Source organism: Manis pentadactyla, chromosome 1 (genome assembly GCF_030020395.1).
Source record: "Manis pentadactyla isolate mManPen7 chromosome 1, mManPen7.hap1, whole genome shotgun sequence".
In the NCBI taxonomy this organism is placed as follows: Eukaryota; Metazoa; Chordata; class Mammalia; order Pholidota; family Manidae; genus Manis; species Manis pentadactyla.
This window is the reverse complement of record NC_080019.1, coordinates 158,036,471-158,055,461: the sequence shown is the minus strand read 5'-3', so window position 1 is coordinate 158,055,461 and position 18,991 is coordinate 158,036,471. Positions and strand designations below refer to the sequence as shown.

Here is an 18,991-nt window from a genome sequence, read left to right as displayed (position 1 = left end):
AAAATGTGTCAGTTTTTCTAGGTGGTCTAATGTCAGTTTTTGAAGCATTCCATGAATATCTGAAAAGAATTTTTATCATCTGTTTTCTATAAACAAAATAACAAACATACTCAAATGTATATAAAGGTCAAGCTTAGTAGTCATTGTTTTGTCTAGTTGATCTGCAATTTCTGGGACAGCTGCACTAAAATATGTTCCTATGATAGTGATTTGGTCAATGTGTCCCTATATTTCCAATAATTTTTGTTTATACATTTTGGCGATGCTTCGTGAAGGGAACAAAGAATTAAAACATAAATAATCTTGGAGATTGAATTAAATCAATATAAAAATATGTCCCTTACAATCTAATCTAGCCTCTGTCTCTTGTTTTTTAGCTCATTTGAATATATCAATAGTTTATATGAAACAAAATTAGATTTTATCTTACAACAAACACAAGCATAAATTCTAGGTTCACTGAAGACCTTAATGTACATACAAACACTAAACACACACAGTAGAAAATATAGGATGCTATCATTGTGACTTTAGCATAGGGAAGGACTTCTTTTAAAGAGTACCAATTATAGAGGAAAAGACTGATATATTGGATTGCATTATAAATTGAAACTTTGGTATTGCAAAAGATATCAAAACCAAGCAAAAGAGAGCTACAGGGTGGAGGAAAGATGTTTGCAACTTATATACCAATAAAGAATTAGTATCCAGAATGTGTAAAGAATTTCTAATGACCAATAAGAAAAAGACAAGCAATCCAACAGAAAAATGACCATAGTGTTTGAACAAACAAGTCACTGAGTAGGAAATCAGAATATCTAATAAACATGTGGAAAGATGCTCAAGTAAACAAAGAGAAAAATCTAACATACCATTGAGCTTTAAGCAGTAAAACGAAAATAAAAATACCTACATCATATTAATCAGAAAAGAGAAAGCTAAAAAAAGCTTGATAACACATGGATGAATCTCCAAAAAAGGATGTTAAGCTAAAATAAGTAAGTTCCATGCAACATGATACTATTTACATAAATCCTCAAAATACTTGAAAAATAGGATATTTTATGTATGGATATATAAAAATGCAACAAAAATTTAAACACAACCATGAAAACAATACAAACTAACTTCAGAAAGATAAAATATTGGGGACAATGGGATGCAAAAAGATAAGGCAGAACTTTCAGGTGCAGCTGTAATATCTCCTTTTTTTAAGTGGTTTGAAGCAAATATAGCAAAATCGACATCTATTTACCCTGCTGGTGGTACCTAGGTGCTGCTTGTATTATTTTCTGTACTTTTCTGTATGCATTAAATATTTTTAAATTTAAAGAAAAGCATAGATAAGAGCATAAAAGACTCAGATTTAGTCTCTATCTTCACAAAGCATATGGCCAAAGCAAATGGAAGCAACACTCCACATAACAGCATGCCAGAACCACAAATAATAACCTTTCTTCTTTTTCAGTGCTATTTTGAATTCTAAATACGTACTTTCTAGCATTGGATGTTTTTATTTGATGAGAGGAAAAGTAAACGTGTGTTTAGTTTGCTTATTATTATTGTCAAATTAATCCACCAATTTTTTTAAACTTTGAAAAGTACAAACGTCTCAAGTAAGACATAAAAATTTCTGAAGAGCCATATGCAAGATGATAGGGAGCCCATGGTGGTCGCCATTAGTAGAGATAACTGAAAATTGGTGCCACTAGATAACTGTGTCAGTTACATAAAATAGCCCCAGGGCAGATCTACAGGATGAATCTAAGCCTGTGAGTGCCATACCGCTAGTAAATACAGGCAGAGTTTGTAACTGAATATTTTTTATGTATTTTTAACTGTGAAATCGAACTGCGTTAGCTAATTTTTGTAAAAAGATAGATTTGTGTCTGCCATGGCCAGAGCATTTCAATTCTATTACCCTCCAAAGGGATTTTGAAAAGAAAAAAAAGGAGAAATCATCTCTATGTCCTAGAATAGTAGAGTTGAGATTACCATAACCTGTCAGACCTCAAATGTACCTAAAAATTATTTAGTGTGAAGCTATGTAAACATTACTTCTCACTTTCTCACTCAGTAGACTTTAAGTTTTTAATTCTATGGATTTGAGTGCCGTTTTTAAGGTAACAGTGTGAGCCCTACCTTCAGAGCTGAGCAAGACCTGAAGTTCAGTCTGTTGATTTGGTTCAAGCACTTTCTTGTTTATGTTCACAGATATGGAACTTGAAACAAAAGAATCACTACTTCCTGTGAGAAGGAAAAAGTAGGATTTTAAAAGTCTAGATTTTCATGAATAGAGCATTATTCATGGTCGGTAGCAGAATGCTCTCTACTATTAAAAGCACATGAAACACAGCTCACCTTTCGTCACAGTGAAGAGAACATCTGTAGATCCCACAGTGTCTTTGGAAGAAAAATTAACGGACTTTACTGCTAGATTAGGGCTCACCACTGACTCATTACCCAAAGACAAGGAATAATCTTCCATTTGCTCAACAAGCCTGCATAGGACATAACAACATAATAATCTAGAGATTCGTCATAAAATCAGAGGTGCGTGTTCTCTCCTGCATCTCAGTAGAAAAGTGTGGCCACAGAATTCATGCGATAACATTGGCACAATCACCTAAAAGTCAGTCTAGCACAAGCTAGAACTCAATGACAGATTTCTCAATAGAAATAGTCTCTCTTTTTGCTCTTCACATAAAAGAATGCTGTTGCTACCCACCACTGGTCAGGAATGCTCTTCCTTCTGCAATGGTAAGAATTGATTCTACTTACGTAACTCCACCTCTCACCTAAACCCCTTGGTGTCCAAAGCATCTCTAGTAAGTTGTTGGTTCCTGCAGCAACAGTTCACAAGGAACCATGGGAGAACAGATTTCTGAGCTCATTATCTTGGCTATTAACTAAATTAACATTGCGGGTTTTCACAATGTTCTTTTCTACTTCGGATAAATTTATAGATGGATTACATGAGAGTTGAGATGCAGTAGGAGGAACCTGTCAATTTGGTGTTGTCCAAAGAAAAGTCGTAAGACCTTTTCTTTTTCTTGTTTCCTATAAGAAATATTTACACTACTTCTGTACATGACAAAACAAAATCTCTGTGTCTGGGATAAAAGGTTTGATGTAGTTTTACCAGAAATGAAAGGATTTCATGAAAATGTAGTTGTTTCATATTTTAGGTCTTTATTTCTGCCACAAAAATATCTTTTCCTTTCCCCAAGTGAGCTAAAAATGAAGGATAAATTTTAAAATAATTAAAGATTACTTTATAAATTCTCATTCATATGGAAACATGCAAGTCGGTTTCTGTTTCAAATGTTTTCCTTTCATGAACTGTTTTCTGAATTCTCAGCAATTCACACTATATGTCCCACTTAACTGAATAACAATCATACTCCAGAACTGTCAACAGGAGGAATACCTAACAAAACTCCAGTTTGCTAAGAACTTAATTCATATATTCATCAACCAAACAATATATACTGGGTATCTACCAAAAGGTCAGTATCCCGTGAGACACTGGAAATAGCAAGAGATGCTCCCTCAGGCATTTGAAGGCTAAAGGGAAAGATGTGCTTGATGTATGGGGTCAATTCCATGTTCAGAACCACTTTGAAAAGGGTGCTGTAGCCACAGGCACTCCTAAGGCCATTTTTTCTTCCATACGATTCTTCCCTTCCCTTGATGTAATTGATTGGATTAGAGACGGGTGCCTGCCTCAGAGTGCCCAATCTGAAGGATGGCAGAGAAGCCGTCAGATTCTTTCACTCAGGAATTTTTCAGTGAGTGCAATTGCTTTAAGGAAAGTCATGGTGCAGAGGGGAGCAAAGAGGTCATTGTGTCATTGTAAGGACAAATGCAAATTAAAAATAGGAGGCTTAATTCATCCTGTTGAAAATATAGGAAGAAATTTCTCTTTTTTCTTTTAGCATTTAATTTAGAAAATTTATAGGTACTTTCTCCTCTCTTTGGAATGTAAATAAATCCTTTGTCAGTTTAATGACCTAGGAATATCTTTCTCCAGGTCCTAGGAGCCATCTCTTTGAAATGTAAACATTAAGGGAGCTAGTGCCCCTATCTCCCAATTTCTGGGGAGAAAAGGAGCCTGATGTCGGTGGAGGGGCACCTTGCCCCAAGCTGCAAGACTACCTGCTGTCCTAAAGGTATGAGAAGTTTGATTTCCTCTCGATAAAGTCGATTAGCTAATACAAATGGTCACCTCAATTACCAAGTTAATTTAGGATGAAGTATGAGTGACCAATAGTTCTGCCAAGTTCTCTTAATTGAGGACTAGTTAATGTTTATCTGAAGACATGTATATAGTGGGCTATACTGCTTGGCTATAAAAGAGGTAGGATTCCTTTCTACCCTTGAAATCTCTTAGAGTTTTGTAATGCGTGCCACAACCTGGTTTAATGTTTACACAACAATGGAAGTGTTTTCTTTCTCTACTACCTTTGTGGAGAACATTTCCAGATTGGGAGAAGGTTCGTTTTTAGTTCTATTTCCCCAGCATCATGAAAAAGGTTAAATTATGAGACAGCAGACCCTAGAAGTAATACATACTTATTGGGTCATAGTAATTATACAGACAACTGCTAACTTTTTTTTAAGACTTAACATGTGTAAGTCAGATATTATGCTACTGATTTGCATATATTATTTCATTTAAGAATCCTACTTAAATGAGTCCCAAAATTACCTTTCATATTAGATTGAAGAGTCTGATGCTCTTCAGAGAAATGTGGAGGAATTTGGCCAAAATCACGTACGTGCTATATATAAAAATGTTAAGATTTGAACCCAGGACTGTCTGACTTTAAAGGTTATGGCCACAACCATCATATTATCCCAGAGTGAAGACCCGTAAACTCCTCTATGGAGATCTTCAAGGTTGTTCTGGATGCCTTGCCATCCCCCCACTCCCAGGGTCTATAGGATTCCACTGTATTTTCATCCTGTTCTTAGGTTCCCTGGGTTTCCATTTGCCTCTTTACAATAAGTCTCCATTTGGTCAAGATAACTTAAGTGGGTATCTTGAGAAGTGCTGAGTTTTGGGGCAGGGGGCTGGCAACACACCCTGCAAAGTCATACTGTTATCTGTTGCTCTGTGCATTAGAAAGGAGTTGGAAAAGCTCCTATTATGCAAGCAGGTTGTCCCTTGGCCCTGGCGGAACTAAATCTAGGAAATAAAGTTCTAATCTGAATCATCCCAGTTACTCTCCTCCACGTCATGGCCACCCTGTAACTAGAGTTAACATACTACTCCACCTAGTAACGAAAGATCACATGGGAAGCCAGTGCTCCAGTCTGCATTCTAGAGGAATCAGCCAATTAGTATATTTATGGGAGAAACAAAAGACCCTCTGTTAATTCTTTAACCTAGGAAAATAAGTGGCTGTTTGTCAGGTTTTCTTAAAAATTGGAATTGTACTTACGTTGCAAAGCTATTAGTATTATCAGCAGCAGCAGCTCTTTGAAAAACGTCATCACTGGCATCTAGAAGTTGACTCACTGTTGTAACAGTCACTCGTTTTGCCTGCCAGGAAGAAGGCACCAATTGTCATAGAAGACACAAATCATCCAGCATTATGATGAATTATTATGGTATCAAGTGGTACCATTGGTATGGTAATAGAGGGGCAAAAAGAAATAAAGGTTTATTATTTGATCTATAAGGCAGGGTGAAAATATAAATTCAGTCAACTAGAAAACTTAGGTCTCTAAATTTGAGCTCGTGACAAGGTCTTCAAAGAACCTCCATTCCCACCCTCAAGAACACAAAAGCAGCAGATGCTTGGATACAGAAGCAGAAACAAAATAAGAGTTCGGATTCTCAAAACACTATAACTATACTTCATTAATTACATTTAGTAAAACTATTATACTAATAAAATTATTTCTTGATTTGTCTTTTTCCTATATCTTTCTAAGTCTTTCTTTCTTCCCCTCTCTTTTTTTTAAAACCTTGTGAGTTTTACCTCAGTTGAAGCATATCTGGATGCGTTGAAGATCTGTCCAGCCACTCTAGTAGCAGAAGTGAGGTTGTCAGGAGTTAATCTATTGGCATCAGATGTTAAAATTTGGGCTTCAGCAGAAATATTGTTAGACTCTTTTGAGATATTGACTATCTGTTTAAAAAAAAAAAGACTAACATTATACAACTATATCTAAACACTTTGCAAGCAACTGCAGGTGAATAAAGTGGGGTTTCGCTGATCCTCAGTGTCCAGAACATCATATCCGCTCAATGTGTTATGCTTGCTTTTTCCTTGTGTAAAGGACAAGTACATGCAAGCCAGAGGTTTTTCTAGCTTTTACTACTTGCCAGGATTCATTAACTTTGGCAGGCTGTCTTAGCTACATAAGCAACTTCTCAAGCTGTGACCCATTTTGGTTCACTGTTTGTACAGGGTCCCTAGGAGCTAAGCACAGAAACTGAGAATAAGTGATCAGAAATGTATGTAACAATTGTATGTCTTAAATCTAATAATTTTTTAAATAGATTTGTATTTCATGTTTTTTATTTCATTTTCTTAGTAATTCTCATTTTTATTATATTTTACAAAATCATTGGTCTGCAATAGGTGAGAAATTTTTTAAACTGGCTTTTCAACACAGATAGTTTGGGAAGCACTGACGATGACAACCTTTCCAGGTACCAACTAGTCCCCAGATTCTGTTGTGAGGTTAACACATGTAATCCATGTTGTTTTTAGTAGAGCTGGGTGTCAATGTGGGTAGGGGGGTGGAATTCGTTTTTCACTAGATGGCAGCATCGTTTCAAAAATCAAACTGAGATCATACACCATTCAAGCTTGGGTAAAAGTTGGAAACAATATCCACTCAGTAGACAGAAACAAATAATGTTCTTATTCAATTGCCAGTTCCCTGCTGTGTGATAGGTACTTTGCTAAATGCTTTATAGGTTTAATACAACATTGTGAGTTAAGCATCCTCATTCTTATTTAAAGGCTTGAAGAGGTTAAGTTCACCCTAAATTCATGCAGCTTAGAAGTGATAAAGCTGTGGATTAAAAACTAGTTTGTCAGCCTCTAGAACAGGAAGTCTTTCCCCCAGTCTGTGTAGCTGGCACTGCCCATATGGTTGGCAGCCACTTCCACAATCCACTACCATCTCCACCCGCACCACTGCCCATCTTGGGTTAGGGAGCTAGTGCGGGACAGTGTGGACTTTAACATCAAGAGGAGCTCCATCACCTTTTGGCTATGTTCACTGGGCAAAACACTACACCTCTCAGTGACAGTTTTCTTATCTATAAAATGGTTATATTAATAACTAGCTATATAGTTGTTACAAGAATTAAACATGATAAAATAATGTTTATAGAATGCTCAGCACAGCATTTGGCATGCAGTAAGTGCTCAATAATTAGTAAGTGTGATTAGCTATAATAATCTATAATATGGAAATAACATCTAACTAACAGAGGTTCTATAAGGACTAATGAGGTAACTAAATGAGGTAACATATGTAACATGCCTGGCACCTTGAGGGACCACATAAAAGTAAGTTTCCTTTTCCTCTCTCTGCTTTGCCCCAGGTATTAACAATTCCGTGTATTTGGGCATATCCTTAGTCAAAATAATTTAATCTACATGAAAACCTATCTAGTCAGATGTATTTCCCATTTCACCTACTCATGGATACAGATTGAGACCAGCATTAGATACTAGAGTTTCCTGTATCAAAAGGTCTTTGGTCAAAGTTTTTTTCCCTTTATTGCAATCCAATAGACCATCAAAATACCTTCCTTTAGGTCTCAAATATCAAGGATCTATTTTTAGTCAAAACTTCACTGGTCAAAAAAGATCAGGCCACATAAAATATACTATAGATTATCATTTGCTGAAATTTGCTGAACTGACATGTCGACTATACTTTTTCATAAACAGTTGCCAACTTCAAAAATAAAAGAAAGGTTTTAGTTACTATTTTTTATTTCTAATTGTAAAGTTAAAAGCATTGATTCAGCCATGAGGTATCTGAAGAACAGAGACTGCACCACCTGCACTTTTTCCAGGTGCTCATCACATGGGCCACGTGGCATACCTGCTTTTCCAGGGTTTCCAGATTTTCATTGCAATTTCCTATTGTCACCTTTTCTAATACTATCTCTCCATATGTAGTAATATTGCACAGCCGGGTTGCCTTTGGTCTGCCCGCTTTAATAAAAAGAAGAACAAAAGTGTTTACAAAGATGGCCATAGTTAACTGCCTGCTCCTATACACATCCCTCTTCGCGATGTGATTTTGGTGATCCTCCCATTGAGAAGTAGAGTCTGTTCCTCCATTTCCTAACTCTAGGCTGGCTTTATAACTTGCTTTGACCAACAGAATGTAGTACAAAAGTGTCATATGAGCTCCAGAACCTAGACCTCAAGAAGGCTTGAAGCTTCAGCTGTCACTGTCTTGGAACGCAGTCCCCAGACTGCCATATAAGGAAGCAGGTCTGATTTACTAGAGGATGCGAGGCCTGTGGAGGAGAACGGAGGCCTTCCAACCAACATCCACCACCAATGCCCCATGTGAGAAGTTGTCTTAAACCTTCAAGACACGCTCAACCCACAGAACTAGGAGAAATCTAAATCATCATTGCTTTAAGCTGCTAAGTTTGGGGTGGTTAGATACACAGCAATGCACAAGTGAATCAGACAGTTACTACAAGAATATTTTAGACAGACACCACTTGTCTTAATTTTTAAATCTGGAATTCAAGAGGCCAGTCAACTATTTCTTTCCTTTGAAGTCTGCGAGGAAATTTGCATTCCAACAATTAGGGACATAAGGGTTTTGAATTGGATGTAATGTGGAATATTGGGCTGAGAGACCAGAAACAATATGAAAAATTCTTACTAGATATTGAATAATATGTTGATTTTTCTTTCTTTATCCAAGTCTGGTTAATAAATGAAAGGCAAAGAGTTCTATTGTATTGTAGCACCTATTTGATATTTGGTTGGATTTCAATAAATATTTGTTCCATCATTGGGTTTATTCCTAGGATTATCACCTGAGCCTCCCTACCTCAGTGTCCTCCCATTGCTAATACTTACAAGGCTGTTAATTGATAAAATCACTTCCCACTGTATTAGAGGCACAACTGATCAGAAGGTGAACTTTTTCCAGGAACAACTTTGGGCAGCTGCTTCTTTGGGCTACAACTAGAAACACTGAAGTTAGAGATTGCTTCTACAACACTTAAAGTAGAAGGTTAAAGTCACTCTTATATGGTGGCTCCACCTTACTCTATGACATAATGAAAATATGAAGCATATATGTAGGATTTTATTTTTTCAGTGGCTTAGTGCAAATGCATCTTTTCCTCTATATTACCTACAAGTATGAATCCAACTATGCAAAATCATTGAAAAGTATTTTGGTCATTTGCCATATAAAATTGAATAATTACAATTCTTAATATAAAACTAAAAGCAAATTTGTCAATAGTTGGAATCTATATCTTTTTATTTTTTTATGGGCTTAATCTGAAATTCAAAGATAAGTGTAATAAACATTTTCATAATAGTTGTTCAGAAAAGAAAAATGATAACCAAATGAAAGATGGTGATTCTCCTGTTCCCAAAGAAGTAATATATATCAAGTGTGGTGTCCCTTAATGGGTATATTACTGAGTCTTATTTTTCCTGATTCAGTATCACACAATTATTTTCTGGAGCTGCATTTGTCTTATAAATTATAATGAAGTTTTTAAGACATTCAAAACCTATAAGAATTAAGACAACAGATATCCATGGATGTACCACACAATATAAGAAGTACCAATACAATTGAAGCCCTCCCATTTCCTTCTGAGCTTTTAATCAAGAGGCTGGAATGACCTGTGCAAAGAGGTATGACCATACTTGAGTAACCATGACATATTTGTGCAAAAGCAATTTGGATTCCACAAATTGAATGCTGGTCTATGTAATCTCTTAGAAAAGTAAGGTTTAAAAAGCACATAGGAAAGAGCTACATATATGTTTGAAATTTTCATTATGTCATAGAGTAGAGGAGGAGCCATAATACAAGTTAAGAATGACTTTAACCTTCTACTTTAAGTATTGTAGAAGCAAGCTCTAACTTCGGTGTTTCTAGTTGTTGCCCAAGGAAGCAGTTGCCTAAAGCTTCTCCAAAGAAAGGTCACCTTCTGATCAGTTGTCCCTCTAATGACAGTGGGAGGTGGTTTTATCCATTAACAGTATTAGCTATGAGAGGACACTGCAATAGGGAGGCTCAGGTGATAACTTCTTGGTGTTTCAAAGAGCCCTTGACTTACACAAAAATAAGTATCTAAATAAAATGTAATATTCTCCCCAGGGTCACTACTGACAGAAGCTCTATCAAACACTTTCATAAATGATATAGAATTAGCTGTATTACTGAGTTTTGTGGGAAATGGATAATAACCTACAGGAAGAAGTGAGACATAGGAGGATTGGTCAGAAAAAAGTCAATGCAATCAAAGGACAAGTAAAACATTTAGGGAAAATCATGTGGCATAATGGGCTCTAAGCTGCCAGGAAAGGATCTATAAATTTCAAAGGCTTCCTTTCAGAAATATCAAACAATGTGGCATTGAAGTCAATTAAGTCACCAAATTCATGGATATCATCAAGGAGCATATTTGAAATAGTGCTCCTTTATTCTCAGAATGCCTCTGTGCAAGCAAGGTTGTCACACTTCAAGAAAGGTATCATGGAGGTAAGCAAATGTATAAAGCTGTTGAAAAAAGTAAATGAGGTAGGAAAAAAAGATGGCGGCATGAGAAGTAAGGCAGAAACCTCCTCCCAAAATCACATAAAACACACCAATATAAAAAAGACAACTAATCCTGAAAAAGCAACTTGAAGACTGCAGAACAGACTGCCTGCATCTTGGAAGAAAGAGAAGACCTCACAGAAAAGGGTGAAGTAACAAAACCACAATCTGGTGGGATACAAGCCCTCCCTACAACCCAGAACACAGGCAGGAGAAAGAGAAATGGAATGAGGAGGGAGTAGAAGCCCAAGACTGCTGAACACCCAGACCTGGAGAGCTGTTCTGGGAGCATGAACCCACATTGCATGGTGCTCTGGAGATCAGTGGGCTGGAAAGCAAAGATGGGCAGAATACTTGGAGAGACTGATATTACAGCTGTTTGTGGAGAACATATATGTACAACCAGCCCCCCTGGGAAAAAGAAAGGCAGGCAGTTTGAAGGACTTTGCAGCAGCAAGAGGAGCACTAAAGGGACAAAGATTACAAATAGCTCACTGCTCAGGAGAGAGGGCAGGAGGACAAAACCTTTCTGGCACACTCAGCCCCGCAGGTTGGGAAATCTCATGAGCTTCAGATACTCCATGACCCTGGTTGGCCACGGCAGTCCCAAGGCCCCCCACTGCAGTATGCAGCCTGCAGTTACTTCCTCCCAGCAGGAACCAGTTCCATTCATCTATGACTCCTGCCATTGCTGCAGGTGCACAGCAGTGGCCAGAGAGTAGAGCTTCTGGGCATTAGAGGGTGCCACCTACACAAAATTATTATTCCATAGGAAACACTAAAAAATGAAGTGGCAAAGGAATTTGGTCCAAACAAAATTGCAAGAAAAAATGACAGAAAGAGGGCTTTATGAAACTGAAATCATCAATCTTCTTGATAAAGATTTCAAAATAAAATTCATAAACATGCTCATGTAGCTACAGAAAAATACTCAAGATCTCAGGGAGGACTTCAGTGAAGAGACAGAAATTTTGAAAAATACAGTATCTGAAATGAAATATACAATGAGGGATTTAAAAGTAGATTAGATGAGCTAGAGGAGACAGTAAATGAAACAGAAATGAGAGAAAATGAAAACAAAGAAGCTGAGGCACAGAGAGAAAAATGGCTCTCTAGGAATGAAAGAATAATAAGAGAGCTGTGGGACAAATCCAAACAATAGTCGCATTATAGGGGTTCCAGAAGAAAAAGAGAGAGACAAAAGGTTAGAAAGTCACCTTGAGGAAATAACTGTAGAAAACTTCCCCAATCTGGGTAAGGAAATAGTCACTCAGGTTATGGCAAAGATCAAGGACAAAGAGAGTGTACTGAAAGCAGCCAGAGATATATAAAAAAAGATGACTTATATAGGAAACACCATCAGGCTATCAGCAGAATTCTCAGCAGAAACCATAAAGGCCAGAAGGGAGTGGCATGATATATTTAAAGCAATGAAACAGAAGGGTAACCAACCAAGAATATTCTACTTGGAAAGATTATTTAAATTTTAAGCAGGGATTAAACAATTTCCAGATAAGCAAAAGTTGAGGGAATTCATCACCAACAAACCATCTTCACAGTGTATCTTAAAGGGACTGCTTGAGACGGAAGTGCTCCTAAGGCTAAATAGCTGTCACCAGAGAAAATAAAACCACAGTAAAGGAAGTACACCAATTAATTACCAAGCAAATACAAAATTAAATCAACTACTCACAAACTTAGTTAAGGGATACACAAAGAGTACAGAATATGACACCTAAAATATAAAGAATGGAGAAGGAAGAAGGGGTGAAAAAAAAGAACTTTTAGATTGTGCTTGAAATAGCATGAGTTAAAATAGACTGTTAGATAGTAGGAAAGCAGTCCTTGAACCTCTGGTAACCACAGATCTAAAGCCTACAATGGCAATAAGTACATATCTATTGATAATCACCTTAAATGTAAATGGACTGAATGCACCAATCAAAAGCTATAGAGTTGCAGAATAGATTTAAAAAAAAGAAGACCCATCTATATGCTGCCTACAAGAGATTCACTTCAAACCCAAAGATATACACAGACCAAAAGTGAAGAGATAGAAAAAGATATTTCATAAAAATAATAGGGAGAAAAAAGCAGGAGTACCAGTACTTACATCAGACAAAATAGATTTCAAAATAAAGAAACATGAGACAAAGAAGGACATTACATGATGATAAAAGGGTCAGTCCAACAAGAGGATATAACCATTATAAATATCTATGTACCCAATGTAGGAGCACCTAAATATGTGAAACAAATACTAACAGAATAAAGGGGAAATAGAATGCAATGCATTCACTGTAGGAGACTTCAAAACACCACTCACACCAAAAAGCAGATCAACCAGACAGAAAATAAGGAGACAGAGGCACTGAACACTGCATTAGAACAGATGGACCTAACAGACATCTACACAACCCTCCACCCCAAAGCAGCAGGATACAGTGTACATGGAATGTTTTCCAGAATAGATCACACATAAAAGAGCCTCAGTAAATTCAAAAAGATTGAAATTGTACCAACTAGTTTCTCAGACCACAAAGGTATGAAACTAGAAATGAATTATGCAAAGAAACCAAAAAGCCCACAAACACATCTAGTCTTAACAACATGCTCCTAAATAATCAATGAATCAAAGGTCAAATTAAAACAGATATTAAGCAATATATGGGGACAAATGAAAACAGCAACTCAAAACCCCAAAACCTGTGGTAGACCAAGGCAAAGGCAGTCCTAAGAGGAAAGCATGTACAATACAAGCTTGCCCCAAGTTAAGAGTCTAAAACCACAATTAATGAAACTACAAAAAGAATAACAAATGAGGCCCAAAGTCAATAGAAGGAGGGACATAATAAAGATTAGAGCAGAAATAAATAAAATTGAGAAGAACAAAACAATAGAAAGAACCAAAGAAAGCAAGAGCTGGTTCTTCAAGAAAATAAACAAAATAGATAAACCCCAAGCCAGACTTTTCAAGAAAAAAAGAGAGTCTACACACTTAAGCAGAATCAGAAATGAGAAAGGAAAAATCACTACAGACACCACAGAAATACAAAGAATTATTAGAGAATACTATGAAAAATTATATGCTAACAAACTGGATAACCTAGAAGAAATGGACAACTTACTAGAAAAATACAACCTTCCATGATTGAGCAGGGAAAAACAGAAAATCTGAACAGACCAATTACCAGCAATGAAATTGAATTGGTAATCAAAAACTACCTAAAAACAAAACCCCTGACCCAGATGACATCATGACAGAATTTTATCAAACATATAAAGAAGAGTAATACCCATTCTCCTTAAAGTTTTCCAAAAAGTAGAAGAGAAGGGAATACTTCTAAACTCATTCTATGAGGTCATTATTATTCTAATACCAAAAGCAGACAAAGACATCACAAAAAAATAAAACTACAGGCCAATATCCCTGATGAACACAGAGGCAAAAATCAACAAATATTAACAAACCAAATTCAAAATACATCAAAAAGATCATACATATGACCAAGTGGGATTTATTCCAAGTGTGCAAGGATAGTAGAATATTCAAAAATCAGTCTTACACCACTTCAACAAAAAGGACAAAAATCACATGATCATCTCCATAGATGCTGAAAAAACATTCAACAAAATTCAACATCCATTCATGATAAAAAGTCTCAACAAAATGGGTATAGAGGGTAAGTACCTCAACATAATAAAGACCATATATGACAATTGCACAGCCAACATCATACTTAACAGCGAGAGCTGAAAACTTTTCCTTTAAGATTGGGGACAAGACAAGGATGCCCACTCTCACCACTTTTATTCAACATAGTACTGGAGGTCCTAGCCACAGCAATCACACAACACAAAGAAATAAAAGATATCCAGATTGGTAAGGAAGAAGTTAAACTGTCACTGTTTGCAGATGACATGATATACCCTAAAGAATCCACCAAAAAACTATTAGAACTAATAACTGAATTCAGCAAAGTTGCAGAATACAAAATTAATACACAGATCTGTTGCATTACTATATACTAATAACAGACTAGTAGAGTAATCAGGAAAACAGCTCAATTTACAATTGCATCAAAAAGTATAAAATACCTAGGAATAAACCTAATGAATGAGGTAAAAGACCTATATCCTGAAAACTACAAGATACTCATGAGAGAAACTAAGAAAGACACCAATAAATGGAAAAACATCCCATGCTCATGGATAGGAAGAACTTATATGGTCAAAATGGCCATCCTGCTGAAAGAAATCTACAGATTCAATGCATTCCTATCAAAATACCAACAACATTCTTCAATGAACTAGAACAAATAGTTGTAAAATTCATGTGGAATGACAAAAGACCCCGAATAGCCAAAGCAATCCTAAGAAGGAATAACAAAGCTGGGAGCATTATGCATCCTAACTTCAAGTTCTACTACAAAGCCATGGTAATCAAAATAATTTGGTACTGGGACATAAAAGGACCCACAGATCAATGGAACAAAATAGAGAGCCCAGATAAAAAACCACATATATAAGGTCAATTAATATATGATAAAGGAGGCATGGATATACAATGGGGAAAAGATAGCCTCTTTAACAGCTGCTGTTGGCAAAACTGGACAGCTAGCTACATGTAGGAGAATGAAACTGGATTATTGTTTAACACCATACACAAAAGTAAACTCAAAATTGATTAAAGACCTGAATGTAAGTCATGAAACCATATAACTGTTAGAAGAAAACATAGGCAAAAATCTCTTGAATATAAACATGAACAGCTTTTTCCTGAACACATCTCCTCAGACAAGACAAAATCAAAAATGAACAAATGGAACTACATCAAACTAAAAAGCTTCTGTACAGCAAAGGACACCATCAGCAGAGCAAAAACGCATCCTACAGTATGGGAGAATATATTAATAAATGACTTATCTGATAAGGTGTTAACATCCAAAATACATAAAGAACTCACAGACCTCTAAACACAAGCGCATATGGTCAATTAATATACAATAAAGGAGCCATAGACATGAAATGGGGAAATGACAGCCTCTTCAACAACTGGTGTTGGCAAAACTGGACAGCTACATGCAAGAGAATGAAACTGGATTACTGTCTAACCCCATACACAAAAGTAAACTCGAACTGGATCAAAGACCTGAATGTAAGTCATGAAACCATAAAACTCTTAAAAGACAACATAAGCAAAAATCTCTTGAATATAAACATGAGTAACTTTTTTCTGAACGCATCTCCTGGAGCAAGGGAAACAAAAGCAAAAATGAATACATGGGACTACATCAAACTAAAAAGCTTCTGTACCACAAAGGACACCATCAGCAGAACAAAAAGGCATCCTACAGTATGGGAGAATATATTTGTAAACAACATATCCGACAAGGGGTTGACATCCAAAATATATAAAGAACACACACGCCTCAATACCCAAAAAGCAAATAACCCTATTAAAATATGGGGGGAGGATATGAAGAGACAATTCTCCAAAGAAGAAACTCAGATGGCCAACAGGCACATGAAGAGATGCTCCACATCATTAATTATCAGGGAAATGCAAATAAAAACCACAATGAGATATCACCTCACACCAGTTAGGATGGCCAGTATCAAAAAGACTAAGAACAACAAATGCTGGCGAGGATATGGAGAAAGGGCAGCCCTCCTACTCTGCTGGTGGGAATGTAAGCTAATTCAACCATTGTGGAAAGCAATATGGAGGTTCCTCAAAAAACTAAAAATAGAAATATCATTTGAGCTGGGAATTCCACTCCTAGGAATTTACCCAAAGAATATAATTTCTCAGATTCAAAAAGTCATATGCACCCCTATGTTTATTGCAGCACTATTTACAATAGCCAGGATATGGAAGCAACCTAAGTGTCCATCAGTAGATGAATGTATAAAGATGTGGTATATATACACAATGGAATACTATTCAGCCTTAAGAAAGAAACAAATCCTACCATTTGCAACAACATGGATGGAGCTGGAGGATATTATGCTCAGTGAAATAAGCCAGATGGAGAAAGACAAGTACCAAATGATTTCCCTCATTTGTGGAGTATAACAATGAAGCAAAACTGAAGGAACAAAACAGCAACAGACTCACAGACTCCAAGAAGGGACTAGCTGTTACCAAGGGGGAGGGGTGGTGGAGGGCAGGTGGGGAGGGAGGGAGAAGGGGATTCAGGGGTATTATGACTGGCACACATGGTGTGTGGGGGAATCATGGGGAAGGAAGACAGTGTAGAACAGAGAAGGCAAATAGTGACTCTGTGGCGTCTTACCACACTGATGGGCAGTGACTGCAATGGGGTATGAGAGGGACACAATAATATGAGTGAATGTAGTAACCACATTGTTTTTTCATGTGAAACCTTCATGAGAGTGTATATCAATAATACCTTAATAAAAAAAGAACTCACACACCTCAACACCCAAAAAACAAATAACCCAATTAAAAAATGGGCAGAGGAGATAAACAGATACTTCTCCAAAGAAGAAAGTCAGATGGCCATCAGGCACATGAAAAGATGCTCCACATCACTAATCATCAGGGAAATGGAAATTAAAACCACAAATGAGATATCACCTCATACCAGTTAGGATAGCCAACATCCAAAAGACAAACAACAACAAATGTTGGCGAGTATGTGGAGAAAGGGGAACCCTCCTATGCTGTTGGTGGGAATGTAAATTAGTTCAGCCATTGTGGAAAGCAGTATAGAGGTTCCACAAAAACTAAAAATAAAAATACCATTTGAGCCGGTAATTCCACTCCTAGGAATTTCCCAAAGAAAACAGATTCCTGATTCAAAAAGACATATATACCCCTATGTTTATCACAGCACCATTTACAATAGCCAAGATACAGAAGCAATTTAAGTGTCCAACAATAGATAAATGGATAAAGAATATTTGGTACATATATACAATGGAATACTATTGAGCCATAAGAAAGAAACAAATCCTACCATTTGCAACAACATGGATGGAGCTAGAGGGTATTATGCTCAGTGAAATAAGCCAGATGGAGAAAGATAAGTACCAAATGATTTCACTCATTTATGGAGTATATTAACAAAGCAAAACTGAAGAAAAAAACAGCAGCAGACTCACAGACTCCAAGAAATGACTAGTGGTTACCAAAGAGAAGGGTTTGGGGAGGGTGGGTGGAGAGGGAGGGAGAAGGCGATTAAGGAGCACTATAATTTGCAATCACAGTAGAGATAAGGAAGGCAGTACAGCATGGAGAAGACAAGTAATGACTATTGCATCTCACTATGCTGATATAGAGTGATTACAATGGATAGGGATGAGGACTTGATAATATGGGTGAATGTTGAAACCACAATGTTGTTCATGTGAAACCTTCATAAGATTGTGTATCAATGATATCTTCATAATAATAAATAATAATAAAAAGGTATCATAAAGCTAAGAAATGTTCTAAAATAGATAACTAAAGTGACCAAGGAGATGAAGTACTACCAACTGTGGACAGATTTAACTGAGCATCTCTTCCTAGAAATATGAAGTCTTAGAGTAGATGTGTAAATCTATAGTCTAGCTAATCCTTAAAATTGAGACAAATTATAAAACTCAAGAGCAGATGATAGCCTGATTGAACTCCAGGAAATACGGTAAGCTGGAAACAAACCAACTGAAGAAGGATTAAAAATAATTTATAACAGCTGCTTATTATGTTTTTTAGGAAAATCAGAATTATGTGCAGTTGCACCCTTAATTTTGAACATTGGCATCATGAGAGGGAGCCAAATCCTTCCACAAAACCTTCCCTGGTGCCTCTTCCAGGGGCCTAATACTAGTTGGGAGGATGGTAGGTATGATCCAGTGTAGTGATTCATATGCCTGACCAGAGGAGATGTTTGGAAAAACACTTACCATTTGGCGTGATCTCGTCACATGTTTGCAAGGAAGTTCCGTATCTTCCCACTGGAATTCTGGCAAAAGTAAAATCCTCAAAGGTACTGTTTTCACAGAAATTAGCTATAATGGAAATAAAAAATATATGTTTTATAATTAACTATACTTTTTTTCAAATTTCAAATCAGGTAAAAGTCGAAGTTCAAAAACCTATGCAGTGTAATTTGAAGGGTAATAGAAGGCTTATAGAACTCATTGGCCCATAAGAACTTCACACTTTCTTATCTAGTTAGATACC

General features: G+C 36.6%; 1 protein-coding gene across 2 annotated transcripts in view; it reads right to left on the bottom strand.

Annotated features, from left to right (window-relative positions):
• The window catches only part of ADGRG7 (adhesion G protein-coupled receptor G7), a 78,776-nt gene that overhangs the window by 40,374 nt on the left and 19,411 nt on the right, over positions 1-18,991 (bottom strand). Inside the window, exons 3-8 of one of the 2 annotated variants that reach the window (XM_036916509.2) lie at positions 18,712-18,816; positions 8,083-8,195; positions 5,991-6,140; positions 5,448-5,548; positions 2,362-2,501; positions 2,143-2,247 (exon numbers count right to left, since the gene is read on the bottom strand). In XM_036916509.2, coding sequence (XP_036772404.2) covers positions 2,143-2,247; positions 2,362-2,501; positions 5,448-5,548; positions 5,991-6,140; positions 8,083-8,195; positions 18,712-18,816 — 714 coding nt within the window. Of the gene's footprint in view, positions 1-2,142; positions 2,248-2,361; positions 2,502-5,447; positions 5,549-5,990; positions 6,141-8,082; positions 8,196-18,711; positions 18,817-18,991 lie in introns of those variants that run through there. The other variant, XM_036916510.2, reaches the window with a different exon arrangement.